At 42.0% G+C, this 15,268-nt stretch overlaps 2 protein-coding genes across 2 annotated transcripts in view; one reads left to right on the top strand and one right to left on the bottom strand.

The window, feature by feature from the left end:
• Positions 1-879: 879 nt before the first annotated feature.
• LOC138930880 (casein kinase I-like) lies at positions 880-1,968 on the top strand. The gene is made up of 2 exons (XM_070291269.1): positions 880-1,332; positions 1,420-1,968. The coding sequence occupies exons 1-2, from the start codon at positions 880-882 to the stop codon at positions 1,966-1,968; spliced, it is 1,002 nt and encodes a 333-aa protein (XP_070147370.1).
• A 335-nt stretch (positions 1,969-2,303) lies between these two features.
• ARMCX4 (armadillo repeat containing X-linked 4) overlaps positions 2,304-15,268 on the bottom strand; it is a 32,030-nt gene continuing 19,065 nt past the window's right edge. The window contains exon 7 of the transcript XR_011446247.1: positions 2,304-2,556. The gene's annotated coding sequence lies outside the window, so the exon portion shown is untranslated. The remainder of the gene's footprint in view (positions 2,557-15,268) is intronic.

Genomic DNA, 15,268 nt, shown 5'->3' with positions numbered 1-15,268 from the left:
GGCTATTATAAAAAAAAAAGAGAGATAACGAGTGTTGCTGAGGATGTGGAGAAAAGGGAACCTGTTAATTCTTAAGTGGCTTATTTTTTATATGTGTAACGGAATATTATTCAGCCATAGAAAAGAAGGAAATTCTGCTATTTTTGACGAGATGGATGGTACTATATGTGGAACCTAAAAGCCAAATTCCTAAAAACAGAGTAGAATTGTGGTTGCTAGGGACTGCGGGAAAGGGGAAATGGGGGACTGTTAGTCAAAGGGTACCAACTTCCAGTTATAAGATGAATAAGTTCTGGGGAATCTAAATGAAGTTACAAGATAAGTTTCTGGGGAAGCGAATATTTTTTCCACTTGGGAACCCAGTTTTTCTAGTTATTTCCCTTCATTTATTTTCCCAGCAGAATTTGTACGTTAAAAATATAAGACGCCCAGATTCCTTTCCCAGAATGCTCCACGCTGAATAATAGGCTTCCGGGAGTTGGAGACATTTTGTGTTGGCTGGTGCCGGACTAACAAGATGGTGGCGTTTGTGGTGTAATGGAGGTCCTTCGAGCTGGTGGCAGCGGTTTCACGGCCCTAACTCAGTGCTCCACTTTTTCACCGAGAAAGTAAGGCAGAGGTGGCGACCACGAGAAACCTAGTAACCTCGAGAACCCCCTCAAACCATCAGCGGCTTGGCCAAAAGAAACTGGCGGCAGCAGTGATCCCGTTCTGCTTGGCTGATTTTGGGGCCTGTAACCCCGAGAAACAGCCAGCGGTTTCTGTTTCCTGCCGCCTTCCGCCTTCCGCTGCTTTGCTCGGTGGATGAGCCCTCGAGGCCTCTATCCTCCCCTTAGAGGTATCCGGGTTTAGCCCCAGCCTCCATCTTTGTCTCACAGAATGGCGAGCAGCAGTGGCTCCAGGTCCGAATTCATTGCTGGAGGGAAGTATAAGCTGGTAAGAAAGATCGGGTCTGGCTCCTTCGGGAAAGTCTATTTGGCGATCAATATCACCAATGGTGAGGAAGTGGCAGTGAAGCTAGAACCTCAGAAAGCGAGGCAGCCCCAGTTACTGTATGAGAGCAGACTCTATAAGCTTCTTCAGGGTGGGATTGGCATTCCCCGCGTATGGTGGTATGGTCAGGAAAAGGACTATAATGTGCTAGTCATGGATCTTCTTGGCCCTAGCCTCGAAGACCTCTTCAATTTCTGTTCAAGACGGTTCACAGTGAAAACTGTACTCATGTTAGCTGACCAGATGATCAGTAGACTCGAATATTTGCATACAAAGGATTTTATACACAGAGATATTAAACCAGATAACTTCCTAATGGGTGCTGGGCCTCGCTGTAATGTGTGTGTAGAATGTCAAGCAGGAAAGAGGAAAAGGTGCATGACTGATAGTACTTCTCAGGACCCAGCTTCCTTAAGCTCAAACCAGGTATTCCTTGTTGATTTTGGTTTGGCCAAAAGGTACAGAGACAGCAGGACAAAGCAACACATACCATACAAAGAAAATAAAAGTCTCACTGGCACTGCTCGGTATACTAGCCTCAATTCACATCTTGGTATTGAACAGAGTCGCCGAGATGACATGGAATCATTAGGATATGTTTTGATGTATTTTGCTAAAAGCAGCCTGCCGTGGCAAGGAATAAAGGCTGTAACAATGAAGCAAAAATACGAAAAGATTTGCGAAAAAAAGATGGCCACATCTGTTGAAGCTTTATGTAATGGATTTCCCACAGAATTTGCTACATATTTAAACTATTGTCGTGGTCTGTGCTTTGAGGAAGCCCCGGATTACAACTACCTGAGGCAGCTTTTCCGCACTCTTTTCAGGACCCTGAATTACCAATATGACTACGCATTTGATTGGATAATATTAAAGCAGAGAGCAGCACAGCAGGCAGCTTCTTCAAGTGCGCAGGGTCAGCAGGCCCAAACCCCCACCCCCACAGGCAAGAAAACTCACACAAAAAAAGAGTAACATGAAAAGGTTTGCAAGCCTGAGTCAAGGAGCAGAAGAAGCAAAGTAAGGTGATCAGAGCAGCATGTTTCTCCCCAAATCTAGAAATTTTCGTTCATATGTACACTGGCCAGTGATTGTGGACAAACGTTCACTTGGGGTAAAGAACGTAATTTAAGTATAAACTGGCTCCGGGCAGCATTGGAGATGCAGTGTGCTGAGTTGTAGCCGCTTTAATTGTGAATATTAATGAGATTGTGAAACATGTTGTCCAGTTTTCTGTTACATTCTTTCAGGTGGAAAAGTTAACTAAATGGTTCACACACACGTTGGTGGAGAAATTGTGCATATGCCACTTTTTTGTTAACATCGTTTATTTTCAACTATGTTGGTTTGAGATCTCGTTTCAGAAACGGCATAAACAGTCTTCTGCCACAGTTGAGATGGTTGCAGATGCTCATAATTGTGCATTCTTCAGGTCATCCTGGGGTCCGCAAGTTGTTCACTTAAAACATTTTTTAAATGGTTGGCTTCTTGTTTGCAAGGCAGCTGATACGGTAGCAAGCGAAGATTCCAGTGTTCCAGCATATGAAAGACTGCTTACCTGTGCTGAAATAACAGCGTTAAAGTGAAGACTTAAGAAAAACACATTGACTACTAGATTATCCATAGGACTCTTGTTAACTCTGTAACGTTCTTGGTATTTAAAAAAGCATATATGTCACAGAAATTTAGTTAACATTTTACAACTGAACATGTATGTGTGTTGCTTAGATAAATTAATTATTATAAACATTTGTATGATGTGGGATTTTGTTTTTATTTTGAAATGTGTTTTTTACAAATTAAAAACTGTAAACAAAAAAAGTAGAACATTGCTTGGCACACTGTAGGCTATCACTAAGTACTTCTGTGAATGAATATATTTTGCATATTTTTAAAGTTTATTCTTAAGTAGCTCATCTTTCTTCATGATTATTAGAAATTGAATATCTTACAGGCTCTGTTTATTTTTATATATGAAACTGATGTTTTTTGCATAGTGATTTTATAAGCAACCTCTTTGTGACGTTTTTAGTTTCAAATAGTTTTTAATTGAGTCTCTCAGCTTTGTTGCATTTGCATTAATGATAATCTTGCCTTTTCAATATAAATATGATAAAAAACATAACACATTGTTTGGCACACTAGTTTATCAGTAAATACTTATGTGAATGAATATATTTTGCGTGTTTTTAAAGTTTATTCTTAAGTAGCTTATCTTTCCTCATGATTGTTAGAAATTGAACATCTTACATGCTGTTTATTTTTATATATGAAAGTGGTTGTTTTTTTGCTTAATGATTTTATAAGCAACCTCTATGAAATTTCTAAAGTTTCAAATAGTTTTTAATTGATTCAGCTTTGTTTCATTTGCAGTAATGATAATCTTGCCTCCTTTTCAATATAAATATCATTAAAAAATGACTCTTAGAACAATGCTTTACACACTGTAGTTCATCAGTAAATATTTGTGTGAATGAATATATTTTGCATATTTTTAAAGTTTATTCTTAAGTAGCTTACCTTTCCTGATTATTACAAATTGAATATTTATCTTACATGTACTGTTTATTATTTTTATATATGAAAGTGATTGTTTTTTGCATAATGATTTTATAACCAGCCTCTTTATGGAGTTCCTAATGTTTCAAATAGTTTTTAATTGATTCTGTCAGGTTTGTTTCATTTGCAGTAATGGTAATCTTGCCTCCTTTCCAACATAAATACTGTGTTTAATTCTGTGAATGTGTATACCTGAAGCCAATTCATGTATGGCAAAAACCATCACAATAGTGCAGTTATCTTCCAATTTAAATTAATTAATTAATTAAATAATTGTGTGAAAAATAACAGCCTTGTCTTCTTCCTGATTTTTATGGGAATGCTTCTAGTATTTATTCCTCAAGCATGAAGAACTTCTTGTTAGAAGTTCATATATATTTTTATCATATTAAAGAAGTATCTACCTGTTCTTATTTCAATAAGTTGTATTCAGAAGATATATGGCTTCAAGTACAATTTGATTAATATTCTCTTCATGCTCTTACTTACATATAAGCTTCACCCTTGAGCTGACCACTCTGATGGAAACAAAATAGCAGCAATAGATCTAGGCCCTACATCAGCACATCTTTATCAGCATAGATTCCCAGCAGGAAAAAGAATCCAACTCGGCTGGTTCAAGAAACTTGAATGTAGGGACTATTCAAAGAGATACGTGCAAGATTAAGAGACCAAATTAGGGATTTTGAGATACCTAGTTCAGTTAAGTTCGGTCGCTCAGTCGTGTCAGACTCTTTGCGACCCCATGAATCGCAGCACGCCAGGCCTCCCTGTCCATCACCAACTCTCGGAGTTCACTCAAACTCACGTCCATCGAGTCGGTGATGCCATCCAGCCATCTCATCCTCTGTCATCCCCTTCTCCTCCTGCCTCCAATCCCTCCCAGCATTAGAGTCTTTTCCAATGAGTCAACTCTTCATATGAGGTGGCCAAAGTACTGGAGTTTCAGCTTTAGCATCGGTCCTTTCAGAGAACACCCAGGGCTGATCTCCTTTAGAATGGACCGGTTGGATCTCCTTGCAGTCCAAGGGATTCTCAAGAGTCTTCTCCAACACCACAGTTCAAAAGCATCAGTTCTTCAGCACTCAGCTTTCTTCACAGTCCAACTCTCACATCCATACATGACCACTGAAAAAAACATAGCCTTGACTAGATGGACCTTTGTTGGCAAAGTAATGTCTCTGCTTTGAGATACTCAGAGACTAGCAATAGCAGGCAGAGAAGGCAATGGCACCCCACTCCAGTACTCTTGCCTGGAAAATTCCATGGACGGAGGAGCCTGGTAGGCTACAGTCTATGGGGTTGCTAAGAGTCGGACACGACTGAGCAACTTTACTTTCACTTTTCACTTTCATACATTGGAGAAGGAAATGGCAACCCACTCCAGTGTTCTTGCCTGGAGAATCCCAGGGATGGGGGAGCCTGGTGGGCTGCCGTCTATGGGGTCGCACAGAGTCGGACATGACTGAAGCAACTTAGCAGCAGCAGCAGCAGCAGCAGCAGCAGCAATAGCAGGAAGCAGTTACCCAAGGCCTAAACAGGCAAAAGCTTTAAAAAAAAAAAAACTGGAGCCTGGTGGGAGCTATAGCTATAGAAAAGTTACCTTCTGGCAGGAGATGAAGTCTTGGCCCATTACTAACAATAAAGTTCTTGGTAATCACTGTTTTTTTAACACAGCCCAAATCGGGGAGGGAGCAAGAAAGAAATATGTTGTCTTCTCTCTCTGCCCTCCAAAGTTCTGTCAGTGTACTTCATTGGTCAAACCCAAAGAGACTCCAACCAAAAACTAAGCCTGAGGATATAATCCAGAAGGATTGCCCTCCTAGGGCATAGAACAGAACTGAGGAGGGCAGGAATGGATCATGAGGTGGGGCAAAATATTTATGTTCTCTTAGGGTCAGAATTAAAAAGGTATTTTATCAAGCAAGGTTTCTCTTAACTGCATATGCAAAAAGAACTAGTTTTGGAATTTCAAAAGAGTTTCATTTCATCTTATTTTTTTCCCTTAGTCATAAGTTCATAGCTGTAATCAGACCATTTTTCCAGAATGTGCTCCAGAAGACTTTTCCTTAGGAACAGATGAAACTTTCACCATCCTTTAAAAACAGAAAGATAAAATACAAATGGCACCTCTAAAAGCAAACCTTAGCATCCGAAGAAACAATGAACCAGTTCACAAATCAGGTAGAAGTTCGACATCTCTTCCCTACTCCAATGGGGTAAACCTCCATAAATACAAAACAAATGGGCTTATTCTGGAGAGGAAGGGAGTTTTCCGTTGTACACAACAATGAGATTCATTCTATTTTGAGTCCATCAACTCCCAAATGCTGGTTGATTAGCAGAAAAAGATCAAGAGGGGGTATTCCCAGAAACAAACTAAAACCAGAGCCTTGTTCCCTTTACCACAGAATTGAAAGCACCGTGGACCAGCAACACCTGGTCAGTGTCAAGCACTCAGGGCTGTCCCTGAGACAAAGCGAAGTCAATGCCCTCAGGCAGAGCTATACAATTCTTCATCCTCAAAGCCTGCCTTTTCTCCTGGGAAGAGCCTGAATCACTGCAGGAGAGCTGAAGGCAGGGACCTGCTTTTACTTGAGTGATACTCCTGCTCTGTGAGATGATGCTGGGAAGGGGTGGAAAAGGTAGTAGAAAATTCCACGCTTATAAACATTGTCAAAAACAATGGAGACTGTGGTGGAGGATAATTAAGAAGACGCTGGTAGCACTAACACAAGGAAAATGTCAGAACAGTCACAAGTTTACTGAAGAGAAACCAGGGAAGGACAACCAATCAGAGCCCTCCTGGAATCACCCACAATTGTGGAGGTCAGGAAGACTGTGTACATATGCTAGGCTGCATCCACTTAGAATCAGAGGAAGGCATGGAACAGGCTTGAAGGGTATAAAACAAAGAAAAACAAAGAATTTGTTGCCCATTATTTGTTTCTACAAGGTTTAAGTCATAAGTCACTGCCATTGCTGACCAACAGTACACCCTGGAAAGAATTCAGGATGAAAAACAGGATGAGGCACTCTGTACTTTGGAAAAACAGGCCCCCGAGATAGCTAGATATCATGGAAGATGTTGAATCAACCCAGATTCTTACATCTTCTCATACATTAAAAAAAAATTAAAATCATTAACTGAGATACCTGTTCCTCATGACTCTCCAGTGAAGTTGCTCAGTCTTGTCTGACTCTTTGTGATCCCATGGACTGTAGCCTACCAGGCTCCTCCGTTCATGGACTTTTCCAGGCAAGAGTACTGGAGTGGGTTGCCATCTCCAGGGGATCTTCCCAACCCAAGGATCGAACCCAGGTCTCCCACACTGCTGACAGATACTTTACCATCTGAGCCACCAGAGAAGCCCTCATGATTAGCAGTAAGCTTTTACTGAAATGTATGCTTGACTGTACATATTCCCTCAGTTCAGTTCAGTTCAGTGGCTCAGTCGTGTTTGACTCTGCGACCCCATGAACTGCAGCACGCCAGGCCTCCCTGTCCATCAACAACTCCCAGAGCCTACCCAAACTCATGTCCACTGAGTCGGTGATGCCATCCAACCATCTTATCCTCTGTCGTCCCCTTCTCCTCCTGCCCTCAATCTTTCCCAGCATCAGGGTCTTTTCTTTTTTTTTTTAATATAAATTTATTTATTTTAATTGGAGGTTAATTACTTTACAATATTGTATTGGTTTTGCCATACATCAACATGAATCTGCCACAGGTATACACGTATTCCCCATCCTGAACCCCCTCCCTCCTCCTTCCCCGTATCACCTCTGGGTCGTCCCAGTGCACCAGCCCCAAGCATCCAGTATCATGCATCGAACCTGGACTGGCAATTCATTTATACTAATGCATATATATGGAATTTAGAAAGATGGTAATGATAGCCCTGTATGCAAGACAGCAAAAGAGACACAGATGTATAGAACAGTCTTTTGGACTCTGTGGGAGAGGGAGAGGGTGGGATGATTTGGGAGAATGGCATTGAAACATGTATAATATCATATATGAAACGAATCGCATCAGGGTCTTTTCAAATGAATCAGCTGTTTGCATCAGATGGCCAAAGTATTGGAGTTTCAGCTTCAACATCAGTCCTTCCAATGAACACCCAGGACTGATCTCCTTTAGGATGGACTGGTTGGATCTCCTTGCAGTCCAGGGGACTCTTAAGAGTCTTCTCCAACACCACGGTTCAAAAGCATCAATTCTTAGGCACTCAGCTTTCTTCACAGTCCAACTCTCAGATCCATACATGACGACTGGAAAAACTATAGCCTTGACTAGACGGACCTTTGTTGGCAAAGTAATGTCTCTGCTTTTGAATATGCTGTCTAGGTTGGTCATAACTTTCCTTAGTCAAAATCATATATATTCTGGCTTCTGTGCCTACCTCTTCAGAGCTGACCTCTCAGAGCTACAGAGAGACTATTTCCTGGGATACAGACCTCAGTAAAACACTGAATAAAACTTAACTCACAGCTCTTACATTGTGCCTTCTTTTCTTTCCATTGAAAAAGGATTCACTTAGCTATACACAGACCCCTAAACACCTGGCAAAGGTCTTACAGACACAAGGAGCTGAAACACAACCTCTGACCAAACACTGACTGAACGATAGTTTACTCTGTTGTTCAGTTGCCAAGTCGTGTCTGACTCTTTGCAACCCCAAGTTACTGTGACCCAGGGACAAATCCTGAAAAGCCAAGGTTAAAAAGAAAACCACAGGGTTTTCCTGGTAAAGCACAGTGGTAAAGCATCCGCCTGCCAATGCAGAGACATGGGTTTGATCTCTGATTCAGGAAGATCCCACATGCTGTGGAGCAATAAATCCCATAAGCCACAACTATTGAGCTTGTGCTCTAGAGCCGGGGAACCGCACCCACTGAGCCCATGTGCCACAACTGTAGGAAGCCTGTGCCCTAGAGCGCATGCTCAGCAACAAGAGAAGCTACCACCAGGAGAAGGCCATGCGCTGCAACTAGAGAGTAGCCGCTGCTCCCCACAACTAGAGAAAACCCACAGAGCAACGAAGACTCGGCACAGCCAAACCCAAATAAATACAATCATTATAAAAAATAAAAACAATCCCAGTCATTAATGGCAATATGGAAGGACGTGTGAATGCCCAAGGCATACTCCCTTTCAGGAGTAATCAGAGAACATCTGAGCTAGTAGTCCTTGGCTGAATTAGCTATAGGCAAAATACATAAACTCGCTGAAACATTGTTGCTTGTGGTACAACTAGAAAAATTACATTTAATAAAACCAGGGTCTGAAACTGAACATAGAATAAGACTCCAATTCTGTACAAAAAAAAAAAAACCTCAAGGACTTTTATAGGCTGAATGTGTGTCTCCCCAAAATGTAGACTTTGAAAGCCTTACCCCCAGTGTGGCTGTATTTGGAAATAGGTCCTCTAAATTGAAGCTCCAATACTTTTGCCACCTGATGCGAACAGTCGACTCATTGGAAAACACCCTGATGTTGGTAAAGATTGAAGTCAGAAGGAGAAGAGGGCGACAGAGGATGAGATGATTGGATGGCATCATCAATTCACTGAACATGAATTTGGGTAAACTCTGGGAGATGGTGAGGGACAGAGAAGTCTGGCATGCTACAGTCCATGGGGTCTTGAAGAGTCAGATACAACCTGGTGACTGAACAACAGATGAGTCCATAAGGATGGATCCCTTATCCTACAAGATTAGTGTCCTTATAAGAAGGGATATGAGAAAGCTCACTTGCTCTCTACACACACACACCAAGAAAAGGCTATGAGAAGTCAAAGTGAGAGGGCAGCTATCCACAAGCCAGGAGGAAAGCTCTCATGGAAACTAAATTTGCCAGCAGCTAATCTTGGACATCCCAGGCTCCAGAACTGTGAGAAATAAATTTTTGTTGTTTAACCACCCAGTCTGACTCTGTGCAACCCTATGTACTGTAGCCCCACAGGCCCCTCTGTCCATGGGATTCTCCAGGCAAGAATATTGGAGTGGGTTAAAACTGGCTATAAGACTACTTAATTTTCCAAAACATCTAGGAATGTTACCCATTTCTATCTTAGCCTCAGTGCTATCCCAAGAGCTAGACACAAGCCCCCCCCTAAAAACCCCATGCTTTCAAGGGTCTTGCATATCACACACCACACACTTATTAAAGAACATGTGGGTGCCTGTGTCACATGGGATCTGGTGCTCATCGGTGGTACAGTGCAGCTTATAAGCCCAAACATCTGTGCTTTGACTAACACTTTCAGGCTTCAGGAAAATGCTTCTCCACATCTGTTTCCCTGTCTCCTCTAAACAATAGGCAACTGTGTCCAAATGCCAAGAAGATTTGTGGGTTATGCCACTGCTGACATAAGAGACAGACGTTATTTCGGATCACAGGGAAGATTTTAGCAGTGAACCACCTAAGAAAGAAAAAACAAGCTAACTTATCAGAGCCTTCTTCTCAGATATATGAATTCCATAGGTTTTTGCTTACAAACTTTCATATCCCAATTGTGTCCATTTTCTGGCTTGTATTTGTTTATTGCTTTGTGGTTGCAAAAATGAATGTAATAAAAATCTACATAAAAATGTAATAAAAATGAATGCACTGTTTGCAACTGTTGCATATAGAGGCTAAAGAATATTTCACGGTATTAAACAACAGATATTACTCTTGATTTGGGGATGTATGAAAAGAGAGAGAGAGATGCATGAATCACTGTCACAGATTGGATCCCCGGGAAACCGACTCTAAGGCAAAGATTAGTATAGGTTTATTGGTGAGAGCTCCTGGGATAAACATTTAAGAAAGAAAAGGGAGAAAATAAGAAGGAATGAAAAGAGGAAAAAGTCAAATGTCAGTGCACTATTGATACAATGCCTCAGCATATCCTATAAGGAATTCTGAAGATAGGATGAAATTTAAAGGCCATCTCAAGTGAGGCAAGAAGACCAGGTCTTTATACACAGCATCAATGAGCCACTAGCATGTGGGACATGCTGAGAATACAGTGTGATCTTGAACAAGACAATTCTCAGCTGATGCAATGCCTGAATGGGGCTAGCAGCCAAGGGCTCTCTGATGGCAGCATTCCTAACAACTGAAGTAGTAAGGTCTTTATTGCTAAAGGAAACTCTGGGCAGGGCATTGCAGCATCCACCAGAGTTCACTCCTTGTGCCTCCCAGATCTGCTTTATATAAGATCCAGGATCAGCTCTTCCAGGGGTCTGGTGGGTCTCTCTTCCTAGGGGAAACTCACGGCAAACTATACTCCCACATTGCAGTTGGTCTCAAAGCTGCAAATGACCACCTTGTTCTTCCACTATCAATTATAGATCCCAATCACTCTTAGGGTCTTGGTGGATTGCCTGGTGATATGATCCAGACCCTCATTCCTGATCATCATTACTTTTTCAGACTGGAATTGCTTCCCTTGTTGATACTCACACACCAAGCCCACCAATCTATAAATCATGCTTGGGTATTTTCTTCTCAGTCAGCTTGTCAAAAAAGATTCCCTATGAGGCCACAGGTACAAGGTGAGTGAAAGATGCTAGTGCAGCAGTGGTGGATATCATGGAGGGGCTGCTCTAGTTGATTGTGCAGGTGTGCAGGGAAAGAGCAAATTTGCCAAAATGGTGTGGTCAGGCTCTCTCATCCCACAGCCTCTCGCTCTTGCCCCACGTTTTGTAGATAATGATTATGTAACAGCTGAGATCACTTATAGCACTGTGCATGCATGTCACAAGGTACTCGCTTGGTCACGGATGTGTGTGGTTATGTTGCGTTATGTCTGCTGCTACGGCTGCTGTGCCAGGCAGAAGAGAAGAAATGGTCTGCAGTTCTTATGGCTGCTTGCATTTTCTTCCAGCCTCTTAGCTCACACCTTGCCTACCATGAGTTCAGTGAACAGTGCCCACAGTGAGATACAGCAAAACAACTGGCACTGTGAGCAAGGTCAGCAATACAAGGTGCTTAAACACTCCCTTCCTGCTTGTCTGTAAAACTGCCATCTTGTTACTGGGCCTGCCCATGCTTATACCTTGGAGGATCAGACAGAACTCAGTTCATGATGAGCAATTCTGGCTGTATGGTCACTTGATGTCCTATGGCTGGGTATTCCATCTCTATCAGGATACAGTAGCATACCAGGAGCTGTTTTTTTTTAATACTTTAAAAATATACTTTTGAGTATATTCTCCACTGCATGTGGCATGACTTGTTGCAGAATCTGAGTTCTGGTATAAGTTGTGACCTTCCCATCAGAGCTTACCAAAAACTCCACATGGTATCTTCTGCCAACATAGACACTTCTAATCCTTCAGTTCAGCCGCTCAGTCATGTCTGACTCTTTGCAACCCCATGAACTGCAGTACATGAGGCTTCCCTGTCCATCACCAACTCCCAGAGTTTTCTCCAACTCATGTCCATTGAGTCAGTGATGCCATTCAACCATCTCATCCTCTGTCATCCCCTTCTCCTCCTGCCTTCAATCTTTCCCAGCATCAGGGTCTTTTCAAATGAGTCAGTTCTTCACATCAGGTGGCCAAAGTATAGGAGTTTCAGCCTCAGCATCAGTCCTTCCAATGAATATCCAGGATGGATTTCCTTTAGGATGGACTGGTTGGATCTCCTTGCAGTCCAAGGGACTCTCAAGAGTCTTCTCTAACACCACAGTTCAAAAGCATCAATTCTTAGGCACTCAGCTTTCTTTATAATCCAACTCTCACATCCATACATGACTACTGGAAAAAGCAAAGTTTTGACTAGACAGACCTTTGTTGGCAAAGTAACGTCTCTGTATTTTAATATGATGTCTAGTTTGGTCATGACTTTTCTTCTAAGGAGGAAGTGTCTTAATTTCATGGCTGTAGTCACGCAGTGATTTTGGAGCAAAAAAAAAAAAAAAAAAAGTGAAGTCTGTCACCATTTCCATTGCTTCCCCATCTATTTGCTGTGAAGTGATTGGACCAGATGTCATGATCTTAGTTTTCTGCATGTTGAGTTTTAAGCCAAATTCTTCACTCTCCTCTTTCACTTTCATCCAGAGGCTCTTTAGTTCTTCACTTTCTGCCATAAGGGTGGTGCCATCTGTATATATGAGGTTATTGATATTTCTCCCAGCAATCTTGATTCCAGCTTGTGCTTCCTCCAGCCCAGCATTTCTCATGGTGTACTCTGCATATAAGTTAAATAAGCAGGGTGACAATATACAGTCTTGTCTTACTCCTTTTCATATTTGGAACCAGTCTGTTGTTCCATGTCCAATTCTAATTGTTGCTTCTTGACTTGCATGCAGATTTCTTAGGAGGCAGGTCAGATGGTCTGGTATTGCCATCTCTTTCAGAAATTTCCAGTTTGTTGTGATCCACACAGCCAAAGGCGTTGGCATAGTCAATAAAGCAGAAATAGATGTTTTTCTGGAACTCTCATGCTTTTTCCATGATCCAGTGGATGTTGGCAATTTGATCTCTGGTTCCTCTGACTTTTCTAAATCCAGCTTGAACATCTGTAAGTTCACAGTTCACATACTGTTGAAGCCTGGCTTGGAGGATTTTGAGCATTACTTTGCTAGCGTGTGAGATAAGTGCAATTGTGCAGTAGTTTGCACATTCTTTGGCATTGGCTTTCTTTGGGATTGGAATGAAAACTGACCTTTTCCAGTCCTGTGGCCACCGCTGAGTTTTCCAAACTTGCTGGCATATTGAGTGCAGCACTTTCACAGCATCATCTTTTAGGATTTGAAATAGCTCAGCTGGAATTCCATCACCTCCACTAGCTTTGTTTGTAGTGATGTTTCCTAAGGCCCACTTAACTTCACATTCAAGGATGTCTGGCTCTAGGTGAGTGATCACACCATCGTGATTATCTGGGTCATGAAGATCTTTTTTGTATAGTTCTTCTGTGTGTTCTTGCCACCTCTTCTTAATATCTTCTGCTTCTGTGAGAATGAAAGCCACAATCACAGAAAACTAATCAATCTGATCACATGGACCACAGCCTTGTCTAACTCAATGAAACTATGAACCATGCTGTGTACGCCCACCCAAGACGGAGAGGTCATGGTGGAGAGTTCTGACGAAAGGGGGTTCACTGGAGAAGGGAATGGCAAACCACTTCAGTATTCTTGCCTTGAGAACCCCATGAACAGTATGAAAAGGCAAAATGACAGGACACTGAAAGAGGAACTCCCCAGGTCGATAGGTGCCCAATATGCTACTGGAGATCAGTGGAGAAATAACTCCAGAAAGAATGAAGGGATGGAGCCAAAGCAAAAACAATACCCAGTTGTGAATGTGACTGGTGATAGAAGCAAGGTCCGATGCTCTAAAGAGCAATATTGCATAGGAACCTGGAATGTCAGGTCCATGAATCAAGGCAAATTGGAAGTGGTCAAACAGGAGATGGCAAGAATGAACATCAACATTCTAGGAATCAGCAAACTAAAATGGACTGGAATGGGTGAATTTAACTCACATGACCATTGTATCTACTACTGTGGGCAGGAATCCCTCAGAAGAAATGGAGTAGCCAGCACAATCAACAAGGAGTCCCGAATGTAGTACTTGGATACAATCTCAAAAATGACAGAATGATCTCTGTTCGTTTCCAAGGCAAACCATTCAATATCACGTTAATCCAAGTCTATGCCCCAACCAGTAATGCTGAAGAAGCTGAAGTTGAACAGTTCTATGAAGACCTACAAGACCTTCTAGAACAAACACCCAAAAAAGATGTCCTTTTCATTATAGGGGACTGGAATGCAAAAGAAGGAAGTAAAAAAACACCTGGAGCAACAGGCAAATTTGGCCTTGGAGAACAGAATCAAGCAGGGCAAAGGCTAATAGAGTTTTGCCAAGGCAATGCACTGGTCATAGCAAACACCCTCTTCCAACAACACAAGAGAAGACTACACATGGGCATCGCCAGCTGGTCAACACTGAAATCAGACTGATTATATTCTAACACCTTAGAATTTATTTTTCACATGGTCCAAGTGGCGGCTGCTTGAAACCCCTGGACCTGCTATAGGCTCTTCTTTTGCTCTAGGCCCCACTCAAAGTTGGCAGCTTTTCATGTCACCCAATATATGGGTCAAAATAGTAAATTCCAGATGTAAATGTGCTGCTTCCAGAATCCAGTAAAGCCTACAAGATGTTGAGTTTCCTACTCCATGGGATGCCCCAGACCATTCAGCATCTAAAAACTGCACCTAATGTAGCCAGGCTCTGGATCTTTGTAAGATTTACTTCCCATCCTCCGGAGTACACATGTCTTAGCCTCCAGTGTGCTAGCCATTTCTTGGCCATTTGGTCCAATTAACATATCATCAAAATAGTGGGCTATTAACAGTATTATATTCAGGTGGTCCAGATCTCTTCAAATTATGTGATGACAGAGGACAGGGAGTTAGTAGAGTCTTGAGGAAAAACTATAAATGTATACTGTTGCCATGTACGTGAATGTGAACTTTTAAGATGTTCCATTCTGATAGGGATGGGAAAAATAATTTTCCAAACCAATACCTGATTACTAGGTACCTAAGGCCATATTATTCTGTTCTAGCAAAGATATTGTATCTGACATGACAGCTGCACTTGTGCCACTCCTTGGTTGAGTTTGCAGTGGTCTACAGTCATTTACTGGACTCTGTCCACATTTTGCAGGGGCCCAAACTGATTTAATGGAGATATGATGGGTACCACA

Source organism: Ovis canadensis, chromosome X (assembly GCF_042477335.2).
Source record: "Ovis canadensis isolate MfBH-ARS-UI-01 breed Bighorn chromosome X, ARS-UI_OviCan_v2, whole genome shotgun sequence".
NCBI classification, from domain to species: domain Eukaryota; kingdom Metazoa; phylum Chordata; class Mammalia; order Artiodactyla; family Bovidae; genus Ovis; species Ovis canadensis.
Note: the sequence above shows the minus strand (reverse complement) of the source record. Positions and strands in the feature narration are given on the sequence as shown.

What these genes read in the sequence shown, in the direction of transcription:
- LOC138930880 (XM_070291269.1), top strand. Translation starts at nt 880, where the DNA reads ATGGCGAGCAGCAGTGGCTCCAGGTCCGAATTCATTGCTGGAGGGAAG. An exon ending in GTGCTGGGCCTCGCTGTAAT is followed by an intron (nt 1,333 to 1,419) that starts GTGTGTGTAGAA and finishes AGCTCAAACCAG; the next exon opens with GTATTCCTTGTTGATTTTGG.